This window comes from Rissa tridactyla, chromosome 10 (genome assembly GCF_028500815.1).
Source record: "Rissa tridactyla isolate bRisTri1 chromosome 10, bRisTri1.patW.cur.20221130, whole genome shotgun sequence".
Taxonomy (NCBI): domain Eukaryota; kingdom Metazoa; phylum Chordata; class Aves; order Charadriiformes; family Laridae; genus Rissa; species Rissa tridactyla.
Window position 1 is genome coordinate 8,924,358 of NC_071475.1, and position 13,173 is coordinate 8,937,530.

A 13,173-nucleotide genomic window follows, 5' to 3' on the forward strand; every position below is an offset into this window, starting at 1 on the left:
CTGCCTGGGGAGGGAGAGGACAGAAATGGGACACCAAGATACAACCAGGTTTTGGACACGCTCATACTGCACAAGGGGCACTGCCACTTGATAGCACACGTGGAACTAGTCTCAGGCATGGAGATTCTTGTCGGAGCAGTTAAGAAAAAAAAGCCAAGGACAGGAAACCATGAAAACCATGAATCAGTAGAGTGCAAGTGGTGTTGTTTCTGGCACCAGTTGAGAGAACGCTGGTCGTTAGGACTCCTATGAACATTCCTGACCTTGCTCAGGAAGGCTCTAAATTAAATGATTACATCCCTTGACTTCAACAGAACTCAGGCATACGCTTGTGTGCTTTCCTCAGCAAGGCTTTTTTCTGAATCAGGATCTCCATGATTACAGTCAACTAATTATTCAAAAAGCATTTTCATCTGGGCTCCAAGCAATCAAATTAAACACAACTAACGTGGGTTTGGCAGGACTCCACACAAACAAAAGTTGCTCTGTTTTTGCGCAAAATTGGAAAATCAGTTTTTGCTAATAGCCTGATGTATGAAATCTGCTGGTGCAGCTTTTCACTGTTTCCCCAACTTTTCCATTTTGCCGCAAAACTGTTGATGCAATTCTGTCCTGATAAATGAAACCCCGTGTCTCACAACATCCTGCCTCGAGTACAAGACCCTGTAGGAATCAGAGACTGAGAAAGAATGAATTGCTATGGTTTGCAGTATAAGTTGATAAAGACAAAGAGCATGCTGAAAATAAAGGAATCAACTGTGTGCCACTTTATCAAAAGAGATACAGCAAGACAGTGATATAAATCATGAGGCTTTAGCAGCTCTAGGAGATTTCAGGTAGGAAGGCAAAGGGAATAACACAGAGCAGAAAAAACATACATATGAAATATACCGAGAACCATACCTCATTTTGGCCAGACGTGCAAACGAGCTTTCTACGCTTTCTAACAAAGCTCACAACAGTCTACTTGTCTCATTGCTCTCAGTGCTTTCCTGTGAAATTCACTTGACTTTTCCCTCCGAACAGCTATCCTTATGGCTCATTTTTCACAGTGAAGCAGGGAGTAAAGCACGTCTACACCTGAAGGCAGCGTGTGTCTATTTTTGGCTCACTGAATCGGAGTGCATCCTTTTTACAGATGAAATTTTGATGCAAAAATCATGAGACTTCGTGGCTGTAAAACACGCGTCAGTCATAGAAACGATAAATAATGTGGAAATGCCATGGAGTTGTGTTAGAAGAAGGATCTATATTTATCAAATCATAATTGGAATAAGAAGAGTCAGGCTCATGAATGAAATCTTCAGTAAGCAGAGGGATATGAATTTTTGCAATATGCTGAAGCGATGCAATAGCAAAAGCAATGATTGTAAATATTAATATTAGTTACATACATACCGAAACTAATCTCTAAGATGGGTGGAATTTTAGGCTGAAATATTTGAGTTGATGCAACGTTATAGGGGACGGCACTGTTCATCACCCTGCTCTCAGCAAAAGGAAGCAGTCCCCCTTACTTGGAGGTCTTCATGGAGGAAAACCCCTCTTCTGGCTCGGGGATGCCCCGGGGAGGCACGCAGGAATGTGGAGCTGTGTGCCCACCAGTTCAAGCCACTGAATGCTGGGATAAATGCAGCCCAGCTGCCTCTGAGCCCCAGATGCTCCAGCTTCGTGGGCAGCACCTGGAAGGCACCAGCCGACAGCAGCAGATACAGGGTCCCTTGCGCAGGTTTGTTCCAGGCTCTCAACACAGGCTCTAGACAACCAAAACCGTGTGTGGTGTCACGTTAAGCACTTCAGAGCTGTTTATAATTTGCATATTTTTGCATTGTTATTGCACAATTAAGCTGAAGACTTCCAGACCAAGCTGTCCCGCAGGCACGAGGAAATCCAGCGGTGGGTAATTTTCAATCCTGGCAATTGGTCAGAGGAAAAAAAAGAAACTGTTTGGGCCAATATGTGCCATGCATGTTAGGAAGGTACAGTCAGCAGTTTCTTTTATTAAGAATTAAACCTTTTTTGGGGTAGCAAAAGTATATTAAGTGACATCAAGTATCACTTGTACAAAATGATACTTCCGAAGGACCACTGAAGAACTGGTGTAGACTTTTTCTGAGGTTCCAGCAAGATTTCTTTTTGACATCCCCAGCATTTTGTCTAAAACCACCTGTCCCATCAAATTATCCTTTTAACCGGAGAAGGGACTGGAGAAGGAAAACGGATGTCTAATACATCCTCAACAAGAATTTAAGAAAGCATGACAAAAAAACATACGCCATGTATTTTTTTTATGGTCTTTTCTGTTATTACTACCATGCCAATGATGTGTCCTGGGATCTTTATACATTTTCAAACCATCACTAAATCATTTCGTAGAATAATGAATTCAGTACTGAGAATGAGCCACACAAATTTTACGACTTCTTTTAGTTTTTATGTCACATCTGGAAACCCACTGGACGTGGTGCTTTGGTGCACCTTTGGAGAGTGACTCTTGGCTTTGTCTGAGGACGCCCTCTCCTCCGCTCTCCGTGCCTGCGGTTAGGACCTCTGTTTCCACTGAGGAGTAGGAGCGGGACATGCTGACCATGTCTGGTGCTGTATTGTACAGCAGAGAAACCGCCTCGTGTTCTTGGAAGCGAGCCCTGTGTTACACAACTGCGGTTCAGAGGTTACAAAGGCAAAGGCTTTGCCAGCGGACTCGACACTTCAAAGCGGTGGCAACAATTGTTGGATCAAACAGAGAGGAAAGAAGTTGCCTGTGGGTCCCCAAAGAAAACTGGAGTCTCAGAAGCAAAAACAGGATCCAGAAGAATCTTACTGAGAAACAATGAGAAAAAAACTGCTCATTTATGTGGAACAAAAGCCTGAGTCCTCAAGAAACTCTCCAAGTTGCTTCCACATCCAATCAATATTTTCTCTAGCACATATGGAATGAGCCTCAGCCAACTTCCTCCCCCAGACATTCCTGTTTCTGACTAGAAAGAAGCAAGACAGCTAATTCAACAAATCTCATTCATGCTTACAGGAGTCACCAGGCTTGGAGGGACAGTCTCACCATCCGGTTTTCTGGACTCAACGAATTACTGCAGACAAGCTCAGCCACAGACACGTCCATACATAAGCTCTCGGCTCACAGCAGATGCAAGGTAATGTCACATAAGCTCAGTCCTCTAATGACAGACAGAAAATCTGAAGACTGAGATTTCTGACAAGTGCAAAGGAAAGAGAAAATTCAAGACTGGTCACGGACTGGGGATAGAGATGAAGCGTGGTCTACGAAAACCATGTAAGCAAGGTAGAATTCCCGTTCCGTACAAGCCTGACTGTTTTTTGCAGTTAGCACCAAAGTCACTTCAGCTTAGGAATGGACCGAATAACCTTGGCTGAGGCACGATGCCAGTAATTTGGATTTGCTTGAGTATGTCCAAAGAAAACACTCAGTTTGAGTATTTCTCCACAGACCATTTTCTGGTCTTCTCTCCTGCTGCAGCAAACCTCCCCAAAAGTTCTCTTTTAAGAAACTATTTGCTGCAAAATTAAAGCTAATGAGACTCCTTGAAGAGATTAACCCCCTTCTATTTCAACCTCAGCGTCTTGAGGCTCAGACAACTCTTTGAAACTCAGAATTTTCCATTCACGTGCTGCCAAAGATCTGCTGAGGATAACAGCCCGTCCCACCTGCCCAGTCAGCAACACGGATGGTGGGTGTTCACTTCTGCTGCTTCAACGAAGGGCACACCATTTTAGCTCACGTTATCATGGAAATGGGTTTACGCAGAGATGTTTGACTCTGAAGCGGAAGGGCTGGGGCACGCATTACTTCCCGCTGACTTGCCAGAGCTCATCTGTTGGTGCCTCTAGGCCCAGACATGCAAAGTCAGCTGGGCCCTAAAACCATCTGAAATATGGGGATAGATATTGCCTGAGCCCAAACTCATGCATAAGCCTCACTTGATTTTAACGGCATTTATGCCCTAGTTGATAGGACGTGCCGAGGGCCTTAGCCACTTACAGGCATTTAATTGAGAATTCTGACACAATTCTGTAGACAACTTCCTACATTTTGGTATAATTTGTTGGTTTGTTTTAGGAACAATCCTGCAGTTGTCACAATTCCACCTGGGAAAGGGCACGTGTGCTGTCTTTCTTTCCCAGGCCCTGGAAATACCAAGAAAGAGTGATTTTAAATATTTTAGAAACTCTTGTATCCACAGCAATGGACTCTTAAAACTTCAATGGCTGTTTATTATTTACGAGAGCATTTTAAAAGGTAAATTTCAGATCACAGTGACCTGTATGTTAATTGCTAAGGGTTCATTTGAAGATGTGGTTTGGAGTCCTCTTACAGGAATTTGGAAGAGAAGAGGATGTCCGAAAAAGCGAAGCCAAGTTTTTCCCAGTGTGTTGTCTAAGTACAACACCATCTTGCTAGGAGCTCATGGCAATAAAGGCAGTAAGGAAAAAGAAATACAAATGCCTTAAATTCTGAAAAGCAGTCAGGGTCAATCCCAACCACTGAATTTCTACATGCATTAAGCAGCAGCCCTTGTGGCAGCACATATTTTATACTCCTCTCTGTCCCAAACACCCACAATTTTCCATTTGTATGACACTTTACTGCCTCTTCATTATATACCCAGGAAGCAATGCTGATGGATTAGCATCACATCCAAACCAGAAACTGGCATCATCTCAGACTCACGCGATTTATAACAACTGCTAAGTAAATTGGGATACTTTTTTTAGTTCCCACTCTTCCCTTTTTAAAAATAAATCTTAAGAAAACACAATCCCAAAGGCCTAACAGGCATACATTTACAGATGGCAGCAGCGGGTCATAAATGACATCTTTTCCTGGTACTATTTATGAGAGCCAAATAAACTGAACATATTATGAGCCATTTATAATGTTCTTCAGTAGAACAGTCAGCCAAGAGACAGAGCTGAAAGCCTGTTGTAACAAAAGATATCAAAGTGAGGAGAACAGTATCTATAATTACTACTCCAGCGATAAAACAAGCATCCTACAGCAGATGGATTTAACACGAGATCACTATTAAATAAAACACTGGCTCGAATGCCAAGGAATGAATATTCAAGAGGGAGTGAATTGAGTGAAAGGGTATAAAGGCAGCCAATGTAGCTCAGCTAACCTAGAAGTTACTCGCAACTCTAACCCAAAAGATCAAAACCCACCTAATTGCCCACACTGGCTGATCAGTCCCTCTGCAGTCAAAAACTTTCAAGGTATTAATCGGCGCTTACACAAATGACGGGATTGAGCACAGTGGATCCTGACCACGTAACACTGATAAAAAAAAAAGATGTAAAACTCAAACCCCAAACAAACCCCAAAACTAACGATATCAATTTGCAGAGCTTTTTCACTTACCACTTCATAAACTTTTCAGTTCTTCATCAGAAACACACTCTAATTCATCTTTTTGGCAGCTTCATACTTGTAGGACATTGTTTGACAAAGCATGAGCCAAGTTGCAATCTAAAAAAAAGGGGTTCTTTTCATTTTTAGAAGTTTTGAAAAATATTTTATGGTCAGAAGTAAGGCTGGAATTAATTAAAGTGAATGAGGCTGCGCCATGGAACACGGAGCTGCAATGCTCATGCTTCAGAGCAGGGCTCCAACTCACAGCGGGTTTGGAAGCACTAGAAAGGATGCCATCACTAACATGGCACTTTGAATAACTTTTTTTTTGGTCAACTTGCAGTGCTTTTTAAATTAAATGTTTCTGTAAGATATACTTTTGGTATTAACTATGTAATACCTTAACTTGAAAGACACACTTCAAAAGCTTGAGACTCACCTCATCAGCTCTCTAAGATCATTTAAACTATGCCGTAACACGAACAAGGAGAGGACAAACAGCAGCAACAGCAGAAGATACAAATTCAGAACCAGTGTACACCATTACAATGTAAGTTCAGAGTAAAAAGACATTGAACATCATGAAAGATTCAAGCCTAAAATATCCAAACGCTTTCTCAGCGACCCAGCCCTACCCCTAAAGACTCAGGCTGCATCAGACAGTTCCCTCTGCAGACGCTGTGGTTGGAAATAGAAACCAGTCACCGGCGACTCTCCCAAGCCGCCTGGGCTCCCAGCAGGTTTAGCTGAATTATCAGGGCAACATGTGAGCGGGGCTGATAAACTATACAATATTTCGCAGTTATTTTAAAAATTTATGTAAACAGTTTTGCAATCTTAAGTTAATAGCCTTTACACATTTTAAGAACTAATATGTGGAAGACATATAGTCTCGGTGATATATATACACACATCTATGTATGTAAGTATATACATATATAAATACATATATATGTGGCAACAACAACCTCAACAATGGCAACAGAGCAGCTGCTGCCTTGTCTCGATTTTGCATGTATTACGAAGGACCAGTGATACGAACCCCAGATGTAGTAACAAACCCAGCTTCACCTACACCCTGAGCTTCTGATTATTTTGGGGAAGAAAACTTAATATTGGAAAACCGGGAACCTGTGCTTTAAGGCTTGTCCAATGATTAATATATATTCAATGGATGGCCCTTGGAGACTGTAAGCTACCGTTTACTAATTTAGACAGAGATGATTAAGTAACATTAAGGTGTGGCTCCTCCTTTATCTTATCACTACACTCATATGTACGCTTTGTATGGAAAACTTTATTTGATAATAAAAATAGCATTCACAGACTTTCTCCTTCTTTGTTGCTACATCATATACATAGTGTCTGTTCTGTTCCAAGGACAGAAGCTCGTACTGGGTAAGTCCACATCTACTCAGACTAGTGTTATGTATAAACCCAATCAGTCAAATAAAGCTATGAACAATGTAGTATTTATATATGCATAGTGTTTTATAAAAAAGATTGGCCCACGTACTGCTTTTCATCAACACAGAAAAGGGCATTATGTCTATAGCACGTTGCAAGAAATGATGATTGAGGAACATAGACCGCATACAAGTGCTTGATAATACATAAGCAGGCCCACCATGAAGAAAGAAATGATATCCAAACCAACAAAAGCTTTAGAATTTCTTATATAGTCTCCCATTTTAAAACAGCTTTACATACCTGATTCAGTTTACATTAAAATATATCCCCTGAATCAATTTCTTCCATTTTCAGAAATATAAACACTTAATCACATTCCTCACAGCTAAATTTTGTCATAAATCCTCTTTTATACAAGAAAAAAGGCAACAGTTTTGTGGTTTTTTTTCCAACAGGCTCTATTAATTACAATTTAAACTGTACACACAATGATCGGCCATCTTCTTTCTTGGTTTTGTTTTTACAGTACCATGGCAACAACAGTGATAGACTTGCAATGTTTTCGTGTTCGGATGGAAAATGTGGAACAGTATACATGTACACACCAATGCACTGTAAAAAGCAGCAGTTTACTTTAGTGGTCCAACAGTAACGGCAAACATTTTGGCTCAGCTAGGCAGTAATCCATTAAAATCTTATACCAATACTACAGCAGACTTACCACACAACTTGCAAATTTAAAAATACAACTTAGAAACTTGCAGGTTTTCCCTTTTGCTGCTGTTCTCAGGTTCAAATTTACAGCATATAACCAGTACGGATAGGCTTCTACAACCAGGTTGTCCCACTGATTGCCTCTTTTTGCCTGTGTTTTTCCTTTGATACATCTTTTTTTTTTCTTTTTCTTTTTTTTTTTTCCCCCAGCAAGTGCACTCCTTTTGTCTCAGCAAGGATGAACCAGTAAAATAAAAAAAAACTTTAAATAAAGAGCGAGGAGAGAGCTTTTGGAATTTGGCAAAATAAGAAAAGCCCACTGGTTTTTGCCTGAGCAGAAGGAATACACCTACTCCGAGAGAGAGGACTTTGCTCCCACCGTATTGTGCCTTGTCCCGGGATCCCGATCCCTTCCCTTGCTTCAAAGCAGACAAACCATACCATGCATGCTCGGGTTGCTGTCCATATACATCTAGGAGATGAGCAGGGCTGCAGCGGCTGCCTTAATGAAATATCGTTAAATGTTGCTGAGGCTAATGAGAGATCAACAGTCTACGTTAGTGTGTGACACAGGCATGGTGGTTACCAGTCTTTCTGCCTTTGCGCGTCCTGTAGAGGGGGCCTGAAAGTATAAACTGTTCACGGAACAAACTAGAAATTCCTTATCGTAAATCATCTTGTGCTGTGTGGGTTTGTATTTTTTTTTTTATTTTTATTATTTATTATTATTATAAATATCCTTCATTGAAACAGTAGTCTCTTCAAACAGTTCTTGCAATTTTAGGAACATTTGTCTCTTTCTTTTTTAATTCCTTCAGCAGGAGCGCTCCATTCCTACTGAGATGAACAATTTTCTTCCTTCCCCACCCCCAACCCTTAAAAAATTTTCTACATACAGTGTAGCAGTGAGTCACTAGAGAACAGTCTGGATCAAATTATTCAAACTTGGTGATAAAATCCTTTGCCTATATTATATTACTGGCTACCCCCATTTACTATATCGGGGAGGAAGGAAAGTAGCCCAATAAAGGAATTATTTTTAAGAAATCTACAAAGAATGTAGAAACAAAATTTTATAATCCTTTAGGACCAACATTTGGCAAGTAATTAAAAAAAAAAGAATACACTGAAAAATACTTTCTTTAATATTATACATCAGGCACAACACTTTTTTTTTTTTTTTAAGATTTCATCTGCATAAAAGGTTTGTAGGATCAGCAGGTGCCGGATGTCTCCTCGCCTGCGAAAGCCAGGTGGATTCAGCTCCCACACTCTCTCCTCCGCTCCCGCAGCGTGGGGAAGGCGACGGGGACCCCGGAGGAGCCCCTCAGATGCTGAGGTCGGTGCTGCACTCCTTGTACGGCCGCCTGCGCTGCTCGGGCGGGTGCCGGCGGCTCGGCTCCTGCTTCCAGCCGGGCTCTTCCCTCTCCCGGTGGCCAGCTCGCTCTTCCCGGAGCCGTCTGTCGGGCGACCTCTCCCTCCGCCGGTCAGACGACTTGGCCCGCCGGTCGAGGGAGTTCTCTCTTCTCCGATCGGGCGACCTCCTGGGCTCCGTGAGTCTCTCCAGCGACCGCCGGCGGCGGCTGGGCGACCGCTCTCTGCGCCTCTCGGGGGAGAGGTCTCTCCTCCTCTCGTGTCGCTCCCGCCTCTCCAACGTGTTGTCGGCGCTCCTCGTCCCTTCCCTCCGCTTTTCGGGAGACCTCCTCTTCTGCCCGTTCACCACCGCCCTCTCCGGCTGCCTCTCGCGCCTCCTCTCCGGCGACCTCTCCGTCCTCCTGCCTGGCACGTGGTCGTTGGTTTTAGAAGTCCCATTCCAAGTGTGGTGTTCATTGGGATGTCTGCTAAACTCTCTGCTGCCTTTTAGGTCTCTAACGTAAGTCCGCTTGTCCCCATGTTGTGATGATTTGTGAAGGTCTGGTGGATAACTGGACTCCGATGATGGGTGCTGCCGTCGGTCGGATGGCACGGGTTTCATTTCCGATACATTTTGTGAACCTGTGGCGGGACTGTTCCTGTCACTGCTGGGGTCTGAAAGAAAATAACAGCAAAGCGTTTGGTACAGATGCCTTCCGCCGCGCTGTGACACCACTTATCACTCTTCAGACTTCATTAGTGACAAAAACAAACAACTGTTAAAGCAGTCAGCGAAGGCTAACCGAAGCTTTTGTTAATTTAACTGCGAACAACGAGAGTTACAGGTTAGTACTGGTGCTGCTCTGTTCGTTAGCCGTGTTTTGGTCCGAGCCGATATCATCTTTATGCTCTTCTGGTCATGGGGCATTTTACATTTTCCCCAAGCCCAATTCAGAATGTTTCGGTTACACTACTTTCTTTCCAGTGGGAAAAAAAAAAAAAAAAAATTGCAGTTCGGGTTGTTGGCTGTTTTTTGAACAGTTTCCAATAAAAAGGGCCTTTAGGAAAGGATTTTTTTTTTAAGTCTTTTGAAAAGAATTGCCTTCCAGGGGTGGCAGGCCTTGTTTCAAATAGCAGACAATGTACAGAAAATAGAATTGATTATTAAGTTTTCACCTTGTAAAATAACATTTTGAAGGTGTGAGAATTAGACTGTAATCGTGCAATTTCCATTTCATTTAAGACATTACTTAATCTCATTTAGTTCTACCACGTTATGAAAAGGCCTAGGGTAGATTTTGGTTTTGCCACAATGATTCAAACAATGATGACAAAAGTTATGATTTTTTCATATCAAAGCAATGGAAAGATATTGTAATATGTAGGATGGCTTTGATTAAAACCTAATCTCCAGTTCATTATTTTTAATGTAGTATTTCAGGTAAAATACAGCTGAGCTACCTCTGCGAGACAACTGCAAAGCAGAAGGAAAAAAACCCAGCCCTGCACTGTAGCTAAGCTACAATTACGCACATCATTGGTAACGGATGTTTATGAATGATTCATTATAGACGTGGCAAACATTAAAGTAGCTGCGCTGACTTAATGCGAGCGTTGCTTTTATTTGCTTATTGTTTTCTTTTTTAAAGCAACTTCTGCACAGCAGCTCGGCTGGCCTTCGCTACGCTTCCTGCAGGCCACCTGCCGCTCGCACCGAGACGCCCACCCCGAGGTGGGCTATCCTGAGGGCAACGACTTGAAAACCCTCACAAACTCTTGTGGGGACACATTATTTTTTTCCCTGTTTTCTCCTTTTTGTCTTCCCTCCCCCAAGCCAAACACTCTACATGCTCATTCCTCCTGCCATCACGCAAAGCGTCTCCCGTTTGATGGCATTGCCATTCCTTAGAGCTTGGGAGGGTCGGTGTGTGCATGGGCCATGACTTTTGTGATTTCCAGGTGAAACCCGTGTTGCAACTCACGTGTGTGCATTTTTGCTTATTAGCGTTTTCAGGCAGCAGCTGGGGACCACGCCGCTTTTCCGTAGCTGTAAGCACGTGGCTTGCAGCAACCTGGCTACCGCACAAGGTACAAGCGAGGTTTAAACGTGTCCTGTGGTGTACTTACAATTCGGGGGACGCAGGGTGCTCGGAATGAATTGCTGTACATATAAAATATAGCGAAGCGGAAAGCAATGTGAGGGAATTAGGCCACAGCACAAAAACACCTAATATTGATTTTAGCTACAAACCGTAGTTTGATTATGGCCCATAAGGTAGAAGCAAGACTCCCCGAGCTTGTCATTTCTCATACATGCAGCGATATTAGGAGGTATCATCGCTGAGGAAGGAAGAGCCCAGCACCAAGAAAAGTAAGAGAAAGAGAAAGAGAAAAGTAGAAAATTTAGATTCCCTATAACAAAGATGAAAGAAAGAAAAATCTTCATATTTTATCTTAGAATAAAGAAAGTTTATTTTTCCAGTCAGATTGTCTAGGCTTCACCCAAATATAAGGCTGCAAAGACAGCAGTTGTTATTATCGTGACATAAAGAGACATCTAAGAGGTGATTCAATAACCCAGACAACGAGAGCATCCATTCTAAAAGACAGCTGGAACAGCGACACAGAATGTCATAGAAAAAACATTAACAATCAAACAACAACGAAAAATAAAGTCCACCAGAGACCACAACATTAAAAATAAGTACAAAACTCATTACAAAAATATACAGCCTCATAGAGAAGCACGTTCCAATCGAGTCAGAAAAATATTGGAACTTAACATTATTAGAGGAACCATTTGCGACTGCAGCCAACAGAACGAAGAGAGGAAGGAGTCCCAAATGTTACAAGGATATTCTTTACAGTAGTGCAACCCCTGTATATTAAATCCTTGCTTGGAGAATGAACGTTTAGTGGTTTAGCGGTAGCCAAAAGAAAATTGGTGGTGGATTTCCATCCTCAGTGCAACAGACATATGCTTTGAGAAGTGAAGCACTTAATTTACAGGGTATTTATGCAGTCTAGCGTATGATACAGTACTGTACATCCACAGGAGTATAGGAAAAGACAAAAGTAGAAAGAACATTACAGAATTTCAGTGCCATCATTGAACCTTCTGGTGTGCTATTTATGTTACAGAAGTGTAAACCCACAACTTCCCTTCCGTATCGTTCAACACTTCAATTGTTTGTTGGTTATACTCTGAATTGGTCATTTAAAGTTAAATAATGAGCAGAGTGAGCAGAAACTCCCAAATGTGGTACAGTAAAGGAAAAGAAAATCTGGTTCATAAATTGTGCAAAAGGGTTTTGTTTCCGGTTTTGGGACATGGAGTGAATGATAAACACAGAACTTACTGACACAGAAATAACCCAAATACGGGGAGAAAAGTATAAAGGACATCCCTTCAATCATCAGTTTCTATAGAAACCTCAAAGACCTTTGGTTGGGAGTAGCCCTCCATCGAGGGCACAATATTTGACAATTATCTCAAATAAATAAGACATAATTATAATATTAAATAGTGTGCTAAGTTAAGCCACCCAGCAATCCAACCTCCGGGGGAAGAAAAGGAAATCTAATGCAGTTCTTAGTAAGAAACGAGGACAGAATGTTTCCCCCAAGACAGACATGAGAGCACCTTTTCATAACCTCCTCACCTTTTCAGACCTTACAAATTAACAAGTTGAAACCAGCAGACAGTTTAAGGGGGGAGAAAAGGGCTCAGGAGGCCAAATCAATATATTTTTGCAGTAAAGCTTTTTTTTCCCTTCTTTTTCTTAAATAGCTTTATAAATATTTACATAAATATTAAGGGAAGGCAAAAATCTCATAAGCCATCTCGGCATTCATGTCTATGGATACAGACAGGAACTAAGAAAAACCTAACAAAAAAAAAATCACTGCTTCAGAATAATAACTCAGGATCCCAGTTTTTGCATTGATAGTAGAGACCTATTTGAAACAACAATTCAGCCGCTGAGAAACAGTTTGGCACAGTTCAATGACATTCCTTGTTTGGCTGGACAAGACAATAAGGTTTTTTTGTTTTGTTTTGTTTTCCTCTCTGATCACCAAAAATACTGCTATGATGATCTTGCCTTACACTGCGCCCCAAGTCCATGGAAGCAAGCAAAGGATGAAATGTGTAGAAAATTCAGCACAAGCGAGGCAATTAATCATATGTTGCAAAGGTTGGTAAGACACTGGTGAGAAAGGAAAATAAAAAAGAATTCCCGCTTCAGATCTTGAGACATATCATTCATGGAGTGATGCCAGGGAAGAAAGGAATGTTTTCATAGTTTGAC

General features: G+C 41.8%; 1 protein-coding gene across 29 annotated transcripts in view; it reads right to left on the bottom strand.

Annotated features, from left to right (window-relative positions):
- Window positions 1-2,281: 2,281 nt before the first annotated feature.
- MAGI1 (membrane associated guanylate kinase, WW and PDZ domain containing 1) overlaps window positions 2,282-13,173 on the bottom strand; it is a 368,017-nt gene continuing 357,125 nt past the window's right edge. For 10 of the 29 annotated variants that reach the window (XM_054216225.1, XM_054216228.1, XM_054216238.1 and 7 more), the window contains one exon: window positions 2,283-9,538. In XM_054216225.1, coding sequence (XP_054072200.1) covers window positions 8,838-9,538 — 701 coding nt within the window. In that variant the 3' untranslated portion in view covers window positions 2,283-8,837. Of the gene's footprint in view, window positions 9,539-11,114; window positions 11,204-13,173 lie in introns of all 29 variants that reach the window. The other 19 variants (XM_054216236.1, XM_054216235.1, XM_054216237.1 and 16 more) reach the window with 4 other exon arrangements.